This window comes from Serinus canaria, chromosome 17, assembly GCF_022539315.1.
Source record: "Serinus canaria isolate serCan28SL12 chromosome 17, serCan2020, whole genome shotgun sequence".
Taxonomy (NCBI): Eukaryota; Metazoa; Chordata; class Aves; order Passeriformes; family Fringillidae; genus Serinus; species Serinus canaria.
This window is the reverse complement of record NC_066330.1, coordinates 2878449-2893263: the sequence shown is the minus strand read 5'-3', so window position 1 is coordinate 2893263 and position 14815 is coordinate 2878449. Positions and strand designations below refer to the sequence as shown.

Here is a 14815-nt window from a genome sequence, read left to right as displayed (position 1 = left end):
GTTTAAAGGCAGGTGCTGAGGGAAGGATCTCAGGAGGGATCTCTGTGGGACAGTCAGACATCCCTGCTGCCTTCTCCAAGCTCTCCTGAAAGGGATGGGATGATTCCCTGGCTGGAGCTGCTAAAACCCCCCGAGGAGGACTGGCACAACTTCCCCTGAAATATTTGCTGATGCAAAGACACAGAAAGCTTTTTTCCACTTTCCTCTCAGCTTTTTGTCCCCACGGAGGCTCAGCCACAAATTTCCTGGTTCCTGCTGAGCTCTGTGATGGCAGAACTTGGAAAGCATCAGCTCATCCCTGCACAGACCCCGTGTCCTGCTCCGCTTCCAAGGGCTCCAGCTGCAGGAATCCTGGAGCAATCAGGGGGAAATCCTCTGCTGGGGGCTCTGCTGACTGTGGGATTTCTGTTGTGTGGTTAAACAATCACTGAGATCATCTCTGGAGCAGGAGGGGTGACGCTTTTCACTCACAGCAGCACGGACTGAAATATTCCATAATATTCCTGGGTTCCTGGAAGAACCTGGGGGTTGGGAAGCATGCAGGGGGTGTGAGAGAGGGAAATGAGGGGCAGAACCTGCCAGGGAGGGGTGGGCACCGCCTGCAGCCCCCGGAGTGCCAGCAGGGGAGGTTGGAGTGTGACAAAAGGATCCTCACAACCCCCGGGGGGCTGAGCCGGGCAGGGGATGGAGCTGGGACCCCCCCGGGGCTGGTTTGGGATTTGGGGGATCAGATCCCTGGGCATCCCCCTGCCCTGAGGGATGGTTTGGGGGATCAGATCCCTGGCCATCCCCCTGCCCTGAGGGATGGTTTGGGGGATCAGATCCCTGGGCATCCCCCTGCCCCGAGGGATCCCAGAGATCAGGGGCACTCCGGGAGGGGGCTCAGGGTGGGATTGGGGATGGGAATAAGGATAGGAATTAGGATGGGGTTCAGGATGGGAATAAGGATGGGAATTAAGGATGGGATTGAGGATGGGGTTCAGGATGGAATTAAGGATGGGGTTCAGGGTGGGAATGAAGGATGGGAATTAAGGATGGGATTGAGGATGGGAATAAGGATGGGAATAAGGATGGGAATAAGGATGGGAATAAGGATGGGATTGAGGATGGTAATTAAGGATGGGATTGAGGATGGGAATAAGGATGGGAATAAGGATGGGAATTAAGTGTTGGAATTAAGGATGGGAATAAGGATGGGGTTCAGGATGGAATTAAGGATGGGGTTCAGGGTGGGAATGAAGGATGGGGTTAAGGATGGGGATAAGGATGGGAATTAAGGATGGGAATTAAGGAGATGGGGTTAAGGATGGGGATAAGGATGGGGTTCAGGGTAGGGCTCAGGATGGGAATAAGGATGGGAATTAAGGACGGGGTTAAGGATAGGGATAACGATGCTGTTCAGGATGGGAATTAAGGATGGGGATAAGGATAGGGATAAGGATGCTGTTCAGGATGGGAATTAAGTATGGGGTTAAGGATGGGGATAAGGATGGGAATTAAGGAGATGGGGTTAAGGGTGGGGATAAGGAAGGGGTTCAGGGCTCAGGATGGGAATAAGGATGGGAATTAAGGATGGGAATTAAGGATGTGGTTCAGGATGTGGTTAAGGATGGGATTTAGGATGGGAATAAGGATGGGAATTAAGGATGCTGTTCAGGATGGGAATGAAGGAGGGGGTTAAGTATGGGAATAAGGATGGGAATGAAGGATGGGGATTAGGATGGGAATAAGGATGGGAATTAAGGATGCAGTTCAGGATGGGAATGAAGAATAGAGATTAGGATGGGAATAAGGATGAGGATTAGGATGGGGATTAGGAAGCAGTTCAGGATGGGAATGCAGGAGGGGTTAAGGATGGTTTTAACCCCCTGCTCCCCGCGGGGTGCCCTCAGCCTCAGCCGCGCTCCCGCGCCTGCTTCCCCCCTCTCCCTCTGCCGTGTTTAGTTAAATTTCCCCCGCCTTACTTGATGTCACATCCTGTTCCACAGCCATCCCCTGCTAGTAGCCAGCCCTACCAATTCCTTTCTTTTTCTTTTTTTTTTCCTTTTTTTTTTTTTTTTTTTAAATCCCTGTCCTCTCCCCATCACCCCCCTTTTCCAGGCAAACTTTTGGCAATAGCAGAGATAATCACTGCGTGCTCCGCTGAATTTCTCCTCGCAAATGTCTCTGGAGCAAGGGAGCCATTAAAAAAAAAAAAAAAATTAAATAAATTACCAGACAGCCAGCACCGAGAGCAGAGGAGAAAAACTGGGATCCCAATAAATATGCAAAGTGAAGGCTCTGCTGAGCAGATTTCTGGCATCGCTTCCCGAGGGTGCTGAGAGCCACCCTCAAAACCAGGCTGTTTTTTTAATATTATTTTTGCCGGTTTTTTTTAATAGCATTCCGTTGTCTTTTTTTTTTTTTTTTAATTTTTTTTTTTGTATATAAATTAAAATATTAATAAGAATAAAGGAGTGAGGAGGCAGCGAGGCTCGGGGACGGCGCAGGGGAGGCTCGCCCGGAGGTGATCTGTATGCGAGCTGCCTAGAACGGGCTGCGAGAGATGCAACCGGCAAGCAAGCTGCTGACCCTCTGCTTCCTCATCCTGATGGGCACAGAACTCACCCAAGTAGGTCCAGCTCTTCCTTTCCCTACTCCCCCTCCTCCTCTCCCTTTCTCCCCAACGCCATTTTCTGCTAAACCTCGAGAGCAGCACAGGAACCTGCCCCGGGGGGATGCTGCACCTGCCCCGGGGATGATGCACCTGCCCCGGGGATGCTGCACCTGCCCCCGGGATGCTGCACCTGCCCCGGGATGCTGCACCTGCCCCGGGGATGATGCACCTGCACCGGGGATGATGCACCTGCCCGGGGATGCTGCACCTACCCCGGGGATGCTGCACCTGCCCCAGGATGATGCACCTGCCCCGGGGATGCTGCACCTACCCCGAGGATGCTGCACCTGCCCCGGGATGATGGACCTGCCCCCGGGATGCTGCATCTGCCCCGGGGATGATGCACCTGCCCCGGGGATGATGCACCTGCCCCGGGGATGATGCACCTGCCCGGGGATGATGCACCTGCCCCCGGGATGCTGCACCTGCCCGGGGATGCTGCACCTGCCCCGGGGATGATGCACCTGCCCCGGGGATGATGCACCTGCCCGGGGATGATGCACCTGCCCGGGGATGCTGCACCTGCCCCCGGGATGATGCACCTGCCCGGGGATGCTGCACCTGCCGAGCCGCCCCTTCCCCGGGCATCACCTGTGCCCTGCCCCGCACCTGGGCACTGTCGGAACTGCCCTGGGGGGGGGGGGTCGGGCCGTGGGACCCCCATAGCGGGAGGGGCTGGGGTCACCTCCCCCGGCTCACCTGGGGGGCTGCGGGACCCCAGGGCGGGGTGGGAGCTGCTGGCCCGGGTGGCCACAAGGACCAGGTGGGAGTGCTGTCCCTCCTTGTCACCCCTCCGCCCCGCCGGCTCCTCGTGCGGGGGTGGCCGGGCTGCTTTTAGGTGACATTTAAATGTTGGCCTCTGTGACAGCCGGGTGGGAGACGGGGGCAGTTTATTTATCCCGCCCCTCTCTCCACTCCACCTGCTGGTTTTTTTGGGGGTTTTGGGTTTTTTTGCCTGGATTTTCGTGGTTTTCTTTGCTGTCCCAGCCCCTGGGCTGAGGGAGTCGTGGGGTTATGGGGGGAGGAAAGGAGACACCCAAAATCCATCCCTTGCAAGTGGAATTCAAACTCCATTTGACTTCTTGAGGCTGCCTGGGGAGAGAGGCAGGCAGGGGCGATTGTCTTTTGTGTTTTGGGTGGGTTTTTTTTCACCAGTGGCTGAGGAGAGGAAGAAAAAAAAAGTAATTGCAAGAGGATGCTCTAGATTGTGGGGTTAATTGTGGTGCTGCCTGGAAGCACAAAGAAAAAAAAAGAAATGGGAAGAAAAAGCAGCTATAAATAGGAGGGGAATGGAGGCTTCTCAGTGCAGGAGCAATTAGCAGCTGGGCTCTCATCCTGGGTGCTTCGTGGAGATGATTTTTCCCTTTCTCCCAGTGACAAAGCTCTCCCTGCCGCTGCCCTCCTGCCGAAGTTGGAGCCCCTGGAGCCTTTTGGCTTGGCAGGATTCCTGCTGCCCCCAGCCAGGAGAGCCCAGAGCTGCCTCAATTCCAGAGGAAAGGGAGGATGGGGAGGGGGAGAAGCCGAGCAATCCGGGGGCTGTGGGGATGAGGAGGGTGGGGAGGAAGCAGCCAGGAGGAGCAGCCCATTGTGTGTGAGGATGCTGAGGGAGCGCATGCGCCGCGCTGGACAAAGAGCCAGGGCCACCAGCGCGGCAGCTGCTGGCCACCAGGGCATGGCTGGGGGTGGCCACCCTTGGGGGGGTGACAGGGGTGTCACCTCAGTGCCCCTCCTGCTGTGCCCCGGGGGTCACAGCACAGCCTGGGCACTGGGGGCTGTCAGCCCCTGGGCGGCCTTGGCGGCATGGCGCTGCCCTGGGGGGGTCTCCAAGGGAAAAACGGGGGGGAAATGAAGGGAAAAACAGGGGGAAAAGAGGGGGAAAAGCAAGGGAAAAACAGGGGGAAACAAGAGGAAAAACCAAGGGAAAAACAGGGGAAAAAGAGGGGGAAAAGAGGGGAAAACCAAGGGGAAAAGAGGGGGAAACAAGAGGAAAAAGAGGGGGAAAACCAAGAGAAAACAAAGGGAAAAAGAGGGTAAAAACCAAGGGAAAACAAAGGGAAAAAGAGGGAAAACCAAGGGAAAAAGAGGGAAAAAGAGGGGAAAAACCAAGGGAAAAAGAGGGGAAAAACCAAGGGAAAAAGAGGGAAAAAGAGGGGAAAACCAAGGGAAAACAAAGGGAAAACAAAGGAAAACCAACAGGAAACAAAGGAAAACCAAGGGAAACCAAGAGAAAATGAGGAAAAAAAGGGAAAACCAAGGTTTCTGCCCTGCCTGGCTGCCTTCTCCTCTCCTTGCTTCCTCTGTGACTGCAGCACCTCAACTTTGGCAGGAACTTTGAGTTGGGGTGGGCACAGGGAGCCCGAGAGATCCTGGGCACAGAGCCCTGCCCTGCTGCAGGCAGGAGGGCTGAGCCCCTGCTAAAGCCTGGCTTAGCTGAGCCAGGCTGGGGCTGGCCCCAGCTCTGAGTGCCCACCTGGGCAGGTGGCCGTGTCCTGCCCTGTGCCTCCTTGCCCTGTCCCAGCTGCCAGATGCCATCCCCAAGCCCCCTCCCAGCCCGGGCACTGCCCAGCTCCGTGCCAGGCTGGCCTGGGCAGGCTCTGCCCTGAGCCTGGGGACAGGGCTGGGGCACCGAGGGGGCTGGGTTCAGCTTGCTGTCCCCTCCTGTCCCTCGCTGCAGTGACAGGCCAGCCCCCGGGGAAGGAAGGGCTGGGGACCGGGCTGGGGCTGGGGACAGAGCTGGGGACAGAACTGGGACAGGGCTGGGGACAGAGTGGGGACAGAGCTGGGGACAGAGCTGGGGACAGGGCTGGGACAGGGCTGGGGACAGGGCTGGGGACAGGGCTGGGACAGGGCTGGGGACAGGGCTGGGGACAGAGTGGGGACAGAGGGGGACAGAGGGGGACAGAGCTGGGGACAGAGCTCGGGACAGAGCTGGGGACAGGGCTGGGGACAGAGTGGGGACAGAACTGGGGACAGGGCTGGGGACAGGGCTGGGGACAGGGCTGGGGACAGAGTGGGGACAGGGCTGGGGACAGGGCTGGGGACAGAGTGGGGACAGGGCTGGGGACAGGGCTGGGGACAGGGCTGGGGACAGAGCTGGGGACAGGGCTGGGGACAGGGTTGGGGACAGGGTTGGGGACAGAGTGGGGACAGAGCTGGGGACAGAGGGGGACAGAGCTGGGGACAGAGTGGGGACAGGGCTGGGACAGGGCTGGGGACAGGGCTGGGGACAGAGTGGGGACAGGGCTGGGGACAGAGTGGGGACAGGGCTGGGGACAGGGCTGGGGACAGAGCTGGGGACAGGGCTGGGGACAGGGCTGGGGACAGAGGGGGACAGAGCTGGGGACAGAGTGGGGACAGGGCTGGGACAGGGCTGGGGACAGGGCTGGGGACAGAGTGGGGACAGGGCTGGGGACAGAGCTGGGGACAGAGCTGGGGACAGAGCTGGGACAGGGCTGGGGACAGAGGGGGACAGAGCTGGGGACAGAGTGGGGACAGGGCTGGGGACAGGGCTGGGGACAGGGCTGGGGACAGAGTGGGGACAGGGCTGGGACAGGGCTGGGACAGAGCTGGGGACAGAGTGGGGACAGGGCTGGGGACAGAGCTGGGGACAGAGTGGGGACAGGGCTGGGACAGGGCTGGGGACAGGGCTGGGGACAGAGTGGGGACAGGGCTGGGGACAGAGTGGGGACAGGGCTGGCTCCTAACAGGGCTGTAGGGGCCAGCCTGGCCCTGCTCTGGGTGCCCCGGGTCTGTCTGCACGGGGTGGGTGCTGCAGCACCCTGGGGTGCCCCCCCAGGTGGGAGGGAGGGGGCACAGGGGTGATGCCAGGCTGGGGCTGCACCCCTGCTGGGCTGGGGGCTCAGACCTGGGTGGGACGAGGGGGGAGCTGCCCTAAACCCCCCCAGGTGTTTGTCCTGTGCCTCCTAACCCTAACCCAGGGCTCCCCTCAGCCCTGCTCCTGGCACTGCCCCTCTCTGAGCTGCCTTGTGCCCAGCCTGGCCTCTCCCCTCTCCTGGTCACCCCCATTTCGGTGGGGGGCAGCATTTGGGGGGCTGGGGTGGGGGGCAGAGGTGCTCTGGGCACTCAGCCATGGGCAGGGCCCTCCTGGGGCTGCCTGTCCTTGTCCTCCCCTTGGGGACACCCTGGGGACCTTTGCTGGCCGTGGGGGACAGAGCCAACTCTGCCCTCGAGGGATCTGCCAGGGGGGCCAGGTGCCAGCTGCTGGCTGGCTGTCTGTCTGTCTGACCTGTCCTTTTGTCCTTTTTTGCTGGGATATTGCCGTAAAAACCTCCTGGAACTCCTCAAAGTTTCCTCAGGAGCAGCACGGTGCTCCCACACCCACAGCAGAAATGAAACCTTTATAGGGCTCCTGCAAGAGGACTTTAAAAAAAAAACCTTAAAAATCAGAATTCTCTTCATTTACCCCAAAAGAACCTCAGGGAGAGCCCTGCCAGGGCTCAGCAGTGCCCAGCCCAGCTCCCAGTGCCCACTTTGGTGCCCAAACCTCCCTGCCAGAGGGGTAGGGTTGAGCTGCAGCCTGGAGCAGGAGGCAGCTGCCTCACAAACCAATTTGTGCCTTGTCTTGCCACCTTCAGCTGGAAACAACAAAAAAAAAAGAGGGAATTTCCATCCCTGCCTTGGATTTATCGCTGGAGTTGTCAGCCCTTGCAATCAGAACTAGCACCACACCCAATACAGAGCTAATTACAATGGGGGTAATTAAGCAGAGCACTGGGGAGAGCTCCTTCTGGAGCAGGGAGGGGAAAGTGTCACCTCTGAGCTCCCCACAGGAGGGGACCAGGCTGGGACACCCCAGCAGCGCCCATCTGGGACCTGTGGCTACTTGGGCAGGCAGGGCAGGGTGGCCTTGGAGAGGCAGAGTGACAGAGATGAGCCTTGGTGCCAGCAGACCCCTCGGGGGGGCAGAGCAGCTGGAAATGTTGATTTTCCTGCTTTCCTGGGCTGCAGCTCTGGGCTGGTCCTGCTCTCCTGGGGCTCAGCCCTGCTGCATTCCTGACCCCTTCCCCGTGCTCAGGGACCCCTTTTATTCTGCTCAGGACCCCTTTTTCCTTGTCAGGGACCCTTTTCCCTGCTCAGGACCCATTTCCTGTGCTCAGGGACCCCTTTTTTCCTACTCAGAACTTTTATCTTTCTCAGGGACCCCTTTTCCCTATCAGGGACCCTTTTTTTCTGCTCTGTCCCGTTTTTCCTACTCAGAACCCTTTATCCTGCTTAGGGACCCATTTTCCTTGTCAGGGATCCTTTTGCCTGCTCAGAGACCCTTTTCCCCTGCTCAGGACCCTTCTCCTGTGCTCAGGCCCCTTTTTTCCTGCTCAGGACCCTTTTCCCTGTCAGGGACCCTTTTTTTCTGCTCTGTCCCTTTTTTCCTACTCAGAACCCTTTTATCCTGCTTAGGACCCTTTTATCCTGCTCAGGGACTCTTTTATCCTGCTCAGGATCCTTTTATCCTTCTCAGGGACCCCTTTTCCCTTGCTCAGGACCCTTTTTTTCTGCTCTGTCCCTTTTCCCCTGCTCAGGGACCCTTTTATCCTGCTCGGGGACCCATTTTCCTTGTCAGGGATCCTTTTGCCTGCTCAGAGACCCCTTTTCCCCTGCTCAGGACCCTTCTCCTGTGCTCAGGCCCCTTTTTTCCTACTCAGAACCCTTTTATCCTGCTCAGGGACCCTTTTTTCTGCTTAGGACCCTTTTTTCCCTGTCAGGGACTCTTTTATCCTGCTCAGAACCCTTTTATCCTTCTCAGGGACCCATTTTCCCCTGCTCAGGACCCTTTTTTTCTGCTCTGTCCCTTTTCCCCTGCTCAGGAACCCTTTTATCCTGCTCAGGAACCCTTTTATCCTGCTCAGGGACCCTTTTCCCCTGCTCAGGAAACCTTTTATCCTGCTCAGGAACCCTTTTATCCTGCTCAGGACCCTTTTATCCTTCTTAGGGACCCATTTTCCTTGTCAGGGATCCTTTTGCCTGCTCAGGGCCCCCTTTTCTCCTGCTCAGGACCCTTTTCCCTGTCAGGGACCCTTTTTTTCTGCTCTGTCCCTTTTTCCCTGCTCAGGGACCCTTTTTTTCTGCTTAGGACCCTTTTTTCCCTGTCAGGGACTCTTTTATCCTGCTCAGAACCCTTTTATCCTTCTCAGGGACCCATTTTCCTTGTCAGGGACCCTTTTTCCTGCTCAGAGACCTTTTTCCCCTGCTCAGGGCCCCCTTTTTCTGCCCAAGGACCCCTTTTCCCAGCTCAGGACCGTTTTCCCCTGCTCAGGACCCTTTCCCCCTGTTCCGTGCCCACCCCCCCAGGCAGGAGGGACAGCAGAGTGACACCACCAGGGCTCAGCCCCGGGCCAGGAGCAGAGCTGTGTTTGCCAGAGAGCAGCACAGAGAACAATTCCTCCCTGGGAAGTCACTCAGGGACAGGAGGTGTGTGCCTGACCCAGGGAAACGTGCCCAAAAATCCCTCCAAAAATCAGGAACCTGGGCTGTTTTTGAGGTCTTGGCACCTGCTGCAGGTCCTGGGCTTGATGACAAGAGCAGCTTCAGCTCAGCAGAGCTTGGGACAGGGGAAGGGGAGGTTTCCTTGCTCCCCGAGGAGAGGAGAGGCTCCAGAGGGTTTTTCATGCAGCAGGGAGTGTCCAGAGCTGGGAATTCATTTCCCAGAGCAGCTTTTGCCTGATCCCAAAATGTGGAGTCAGCCACAATTCTTACAGGGATTTACCAGGAGCTGGCAGGGGTCTCCTTCATCCTGGTCACTCCTCGAGGTCTTAAATTGCCCCTTTCTCCCCTTCCTTCACTTTTATTTTCTGTCCATCCCACCACGAGGGGAAAACTTGGTCAGATCCATCTCCTGGAGTCAGGCTGGTGCCAGGGGTGGCAGCAAAAAAAGTGACAAAAACCAGGCAGAAACCTGCCTGGAATGCAAAAAAAAAAAAAAAAAAAAAAAAACAAAGGAAAAAAAAAACCAAAAAAGGACCTTTTGTTCCTTGAGCAGCTCTTTGCTGGTGGAGGGGGCACCCCTGGAGCCCCTCTTGTTTTGGGGCACCTCTGCTCTGGTGGTGGGGGACACAGCCAGGGCATGGGGACAGCAGTGACAGCTGAAGGGTTTTCTTGTGAAGAAACCCCACAAAAAAACCCCAAAATGACCAGGAGAGAGCTGAGCTCCACTCCAGAGATCCCTGCAGATGTGGTGATGAAAAAGTTGATTTTTAAGGAGCAGAATCCAGCTGGGGAAAGCCCCATTTTTTGGAATTGTGACCCCCAAACTGAGGGGAACCTGGGTGCAGTTTGCTGTGAGCTGCTGAGGTGCCCCTCAGAATTTCTGTGCTGTGCCCACAGGGGATGGGCACCAAGGGTTTGGTCCCTCAGGGGGCTGTGGCTGCCAGGACAGGCTGCAAGGAGTGAGAAACGCAGGGGAAGGGTGAAGGGTTCTTGAGAGAGGGGTGAGAATCCCTCTCCTTGTGCCCAGAGCAGCTCCTGGGTGGCTCTGAGGGCACAGAGTGAGCCAGGATCAGAGCCCCGGGCTGGGCTGGCATCTCTGTGTGCCCAGCATCACCCAGCAGCACAGGAGGCCAGGGGCCACAGCCCCCCGGGTGGTTTTAGGGGTTTATTTGGGGTTTCTCTCCTCCCCACAGCTCTCCAGCCTCATCCTTTGGGGCAGGGGGGCATCACAGGCACAGCCTGGCATCAACCAGGGCTCCAGGAGGGGTGGGAAGAGGCACTGCAGGCAGCAAAGCCTCCAAGGGGACGGCTCAGAGCCCCTCCAGCAGCTCAGGAGGGAGGAAAATCTCAGGAGGGAGGAAAATCTCAATCCGAGGGTCCCTGACCTTTCCAGGGCCAGCTCCTGGCAGAGAGGACAGACCCCGCAGTGCCCAGGACAGACAGGAGGGGCTCAAAGGGCAGAATTTGGGCACAGGGCACTGCCAGCCCAGCTGCCATCCCCACCTGGGCTGTCACCTGAGCTGTCCCCAAGGCTCCAGCCAGGGTCGCTGCTGTTAAAATCCAGGCGGGTGTGGTTTATTCGGAGCGGGAATTCTCTCACCTGGACATCACCCCCAGTAAAAATTTGGGGGATTTGGGCACTTCTTCTTCTTCTTCTTCTGCGGAGCAGCCAGGAGAGGGAGACAGTGACCGCCGTGTCCCCGCGCTGCCACCGCCAATTGTCGCAATTGTCGCCGTCCGCACGCCCCGACCCTGGCAGGGCACCGAGCTCTGCGCTCTCCCCTCCCGGCAGAGGAATTTTCCAGGCAGGAGCTCTTTTGGGAGACCCTGTTCTGTGCTTTTATCTCTCTCGGCCCGGAATGAACCAAAAACAAAAAAACAAACCCCCAAAAAAATCCCCAAAAAAAGGATCTTTTGTTCCTTGAGCAGCAGGGGAGGGGTGGAGGGGGCACCCCTGGAGCCCCTCTTGTTTTGGGGCACCTCTGCTCTGGTGGTGGGTGACACAGCCAGGGCATGGGGACAGCAGCGACAGCTGAAGGGTTTTCTTGTGAAGAAACCCCACCAAAAAAAAACCCCAAAGTGACCAGGAGAGAGCTGAGCTCCACTCCAGGGATTCCTGCAGGAAAAGTTGATTTTTAAGGAGCAGAATCCAGCTGGGAAAAGCCCCATCAGGGCAGGCAGGGCCACCTCAGGCTCTTCCTCACTGGTTTCATGCTGGTTTCTGTGTTGGGCTCCTGCAGGTCTCCCACGTGAAATTCCCTGGATTTTTTGGTTGGTTTATTCATTTTTTTTGCCTTTTAAAACCGGGTTGATGGTCAGGGTAAGGCAGAATTTCTGTGCTTGCACACCACTTGTGTCAAAAAGTGACAAAAGTCATTGTCCTGCTCATCACACAGCAGCAGCTCCAGTTCCTGCTCTGCACAGCCCTGCATCCCTAAAAAAGGGGAAAACAGCTCCTGGGAGCCTCTTTTTCCATCAGATCTGGGCTTTGGGGTGGGCTCAGCTCGCCTGGGGGAAGGGTTGTGACCCTTCCTGCTCCTGGCAGGTAATTAATGCATGAAGAATTTTCAAAGGTCTTTAATTTAAAATTTAAAATTTCAAAAGGTCTGGAGGAACATTTTGATGTCCCTTCATTCACTCCATTCACACGGCAGCAGCAAAAAAAAGAAAGAAAAAAAAAAATCCCCCAAAAGTGCTGCTTTTGATTCTTTCACAAACACTGCAAGCAGGAGAGAGAGAGAGACAGAAAGAAAATCCCCCAGGATTTCTCTTTTCCCCCCATTATTCCAGGTACAGCTCCTCTTTCAACTGACATGAAGGGGTTTGGGCAGGGAAGCAGAGCAGCTCCCAAACCCTGGGAAAACATTCCCAGCACTGTCCCCCCTTAGCAGGGACCCGTGGCTGCTGCTCCTCTCCCTGGGCTCTGCTGGCCCTGTTTGGGGGAGCTTTAATCATGGGAGAGCAGGAATGGGAATGGGAATGGGAATGGGAATGGGAATGGGAATGGGAATGGGAATGGGAATGGGAATGGGAATGGGAATGGGATTGGGAATGGGATTGGGAATGGGAATGGGAATGGGAATGGGAATGGGAATGGGAATGGGATTGGGAATGGGATTGGGAACGGGAATGGGAATGGGGATGGGAATGGGAATGGGAATGGGGATGGGAATGGGAATGGGAACGGGAACGGGAACGGGAATGGGATTGGGATTGGGATTGGGAATGGGAATGGGACTGGGAATGGGAATGGGAATGGGAATGGGAATGGGATTGGGATTGGGACTGGGAATGGGAATGGGATTGGGACTGGGAATGGGATTGGGACTGGGAATGGGAATGGGAACGGGAATGGGAATGGGAATGGGACTGGGAATGGGAATGGGAATGGGATCACCTGCCTGCCCTGCTGGGAAATGAGGCTTCAGCCCAGCTGGGATCCCGGGCAAGGCACAGCAGAGATCCTTAAATTTAAATACTGAGCTGTCCACAGGATTCATCCCCATGCATGTGCCTGCAGCAGACAAAAATGAGGGATAAACTTCCCTGACAACCTCTGTTCCCAAAGGGACCTGGGGGGGTGGGTTGGGATATCAGCACTGGGGTGGGAAATCAGAGGGGCAGTCAAGGCCTGGGCACAGCAAAGCACCTGGGACAGCAGGGATTTGGGATTCCTCCTAAAAGGTGGAACCATTCCAAGGGGTTTTGTTTTTACCTGTGGAAGCTGTTCCTGCCCCCTCAGCCTGAGGCAGCCGCTGGGTGCTGACCCCACAGGTACCACAGGTACCACAGGTCCCACCGTGCACACCTGCCACCAGCAGCTCTGCCACCAAGGGATGAGGATGCCTGGGCTGGGGGAAGCTGGTTCCATGGAGTGGGGGCTCTGGGGCTGCCCAGAGCAGGGCAAGGTGGGGCTCAGGGGCAGCAGGGCTTCCCTCCTGCCCCAGCTGCTGCCCCAGTGTGGGGTGCAGGGGCAGCAGGGCTTCCCTCCTGCCCCAGCTGCTGCCCCACTGTGGGGCTCAGGAGCAGCAGAGCTTCCCTCCTGCCCCCAGCAGCCTCACCTGGCTGGAGCTGGGCAGGTGACACACGGGTGGAGGGAAGGAAGGGCAGGGATGGGAGTTCAGCCTGGCACAAACCTGGCACTGCCAGTGCCCTGCTGTGCCAGGGGTTTGTCACAGGGACAGGATTCCACCTGCTCACCTTGATCTCCATTTCCCCACCTGGTGGAAGTGCTAAAGGTGCTTTTTTATTGCACAGAGCTGCCAGATCTGCCTGCAGCAACACCCACACTGGGCTGGCCTGCTCCTGCTCCCTCTGCCCAGCCTGGCTGTGCTGGGGTGATCCCACACCAGGGGCCACATCCCCAGCGAGGGACAGGGTCCTGCTGAGGTGGGACAGGGTCCTGCTGAGGTGGGACAGGGTCCTGGCAAGGTGGGACAGGGTCCTGGCAAGGTGGGACAGGGTCCTGGTGAGGTGGGACAGGGTCCTGGCAAGGTGGGACAGGGTCCTGCTGAGGTGGGACAGGGTCCTGGCGAGGTGGGACAGGGTCCTGGCAAGGTGGGACAGGGTCCTGCTGAGGTGGGACAAGGTCCTGCTGAGATGGGACATGGTCCTGGTGAGGTGGGACATGGTCCTGGTGAGGTGGGACAGGGTCCTGGTGAGGTGGGACAGGGTCCTGGCGAGGTGGGACAGGGTCCTGGTGAGGTGGGACAGGGTCCTGGTGAGGTGGGGCATGGTCCTGGTGAGGTGGGACATGGGGTCCTGGCAAGGTGGGACAGGGTTCTGCTGAGGTGGGACAGGGTCCTGGTGAGGTGGGACAGGGTCCTGCTGAGTTGGGACATGGTCCTGGCGAGGTGGGACAAGGTCCTAGCGAGGTGGGACATGGTCCTGGTGAGTTGGGACATGGTCCTGGCAAGGTGGGACAGGGTCCTGGCGAGGTGGGACATGGTCCTGGTGAGGTGGGACATGGTCCTGGTGAGGTGGGACAGGCCAGCTCAGCAGGGGTTGCATTTTGGGGCTTCCTGCTTCCCTGCTGGGGTGTGCTCTGCACATCACCCAGGTGCTGGATGTGAGCTGGGTCAAGGTTTTGGGGCAACAAAACTCCCACCCCAAGAATCCACACCAGTGGAACAGCAGCTCTGGAGGGGTCGGGTTTGGGGCTGGTCAGACTCCGGTGGGAATGTGGTGGCTCCCAGGGCCAGGCCATGGAGCAGCTGAGGCTCCCCTGCCCCCGTGCCGAGGCTGGGGCTGTGCCACAAAGCAGGGGCTGGCTGTCACTTCTGTCCTCTGCAGAGGGACAGGGGATCCATTTCTGTGTCGCTTTGCTCAGGGACTTCCGAGGTTGTTTTAGGAACTGTGGAGCTCTGCTGGTCGGAGATTTGGCTTCTGAAGTCACCAGGGCCGTTCTGCAAGTGGCTTCGGGACACCTGAGTGGTGACCAAGCCCAGGTGACATTGCAGGCTGGCCAGACTGGCTGTGTGTCCTTTGCATCCCTCGGCAGCGAATTCCTGCACTGGGAATGAGGCGGGAGCAGGGCTGGCAGTGAGCTGGGGTCTGTCCTTCGTGTTGTCGTGGCAGGACGTGGCGAGGTGACAGCCGGGGGTGTGGGGGATGCTCTGACAGCCCGCTTGGACCTGGGGACCGCAGGGGACCCGCAGGGGTCCCGCAGGAGTCCCCCAGCCAGCGGGACTGTGCGGGAGAGGTGCGGCCCTTGCGGGT

At 57.8% G+C, this 14815-nt stretch overlaps 1 protein-coding gene across 1 annotated transcript in view; it reads left to right on the top strand.

Annotated features, from left to right (window-relative positions):
- Positions 1 to 2464: 2464 nt before the first annotated feature.
- The window catches only part of OLFM1 (olfactomedin 1), a 36328-nt gene continuing 23977 nt past the window's right edge, over positions 2465 to 14815 (top strand). The window contains exon 1 of the mRNA XM_050981078.1: positions 2465 to 2611. Coding sequence (XP_050837035.1) covers positions 2546 to 2611 — 66 coding nt within the window. The 5' untranslated portion in view covers positions 2465 to 2545. The remainder of the gene's footprint in view (positions 2612 to 14815) is intronic.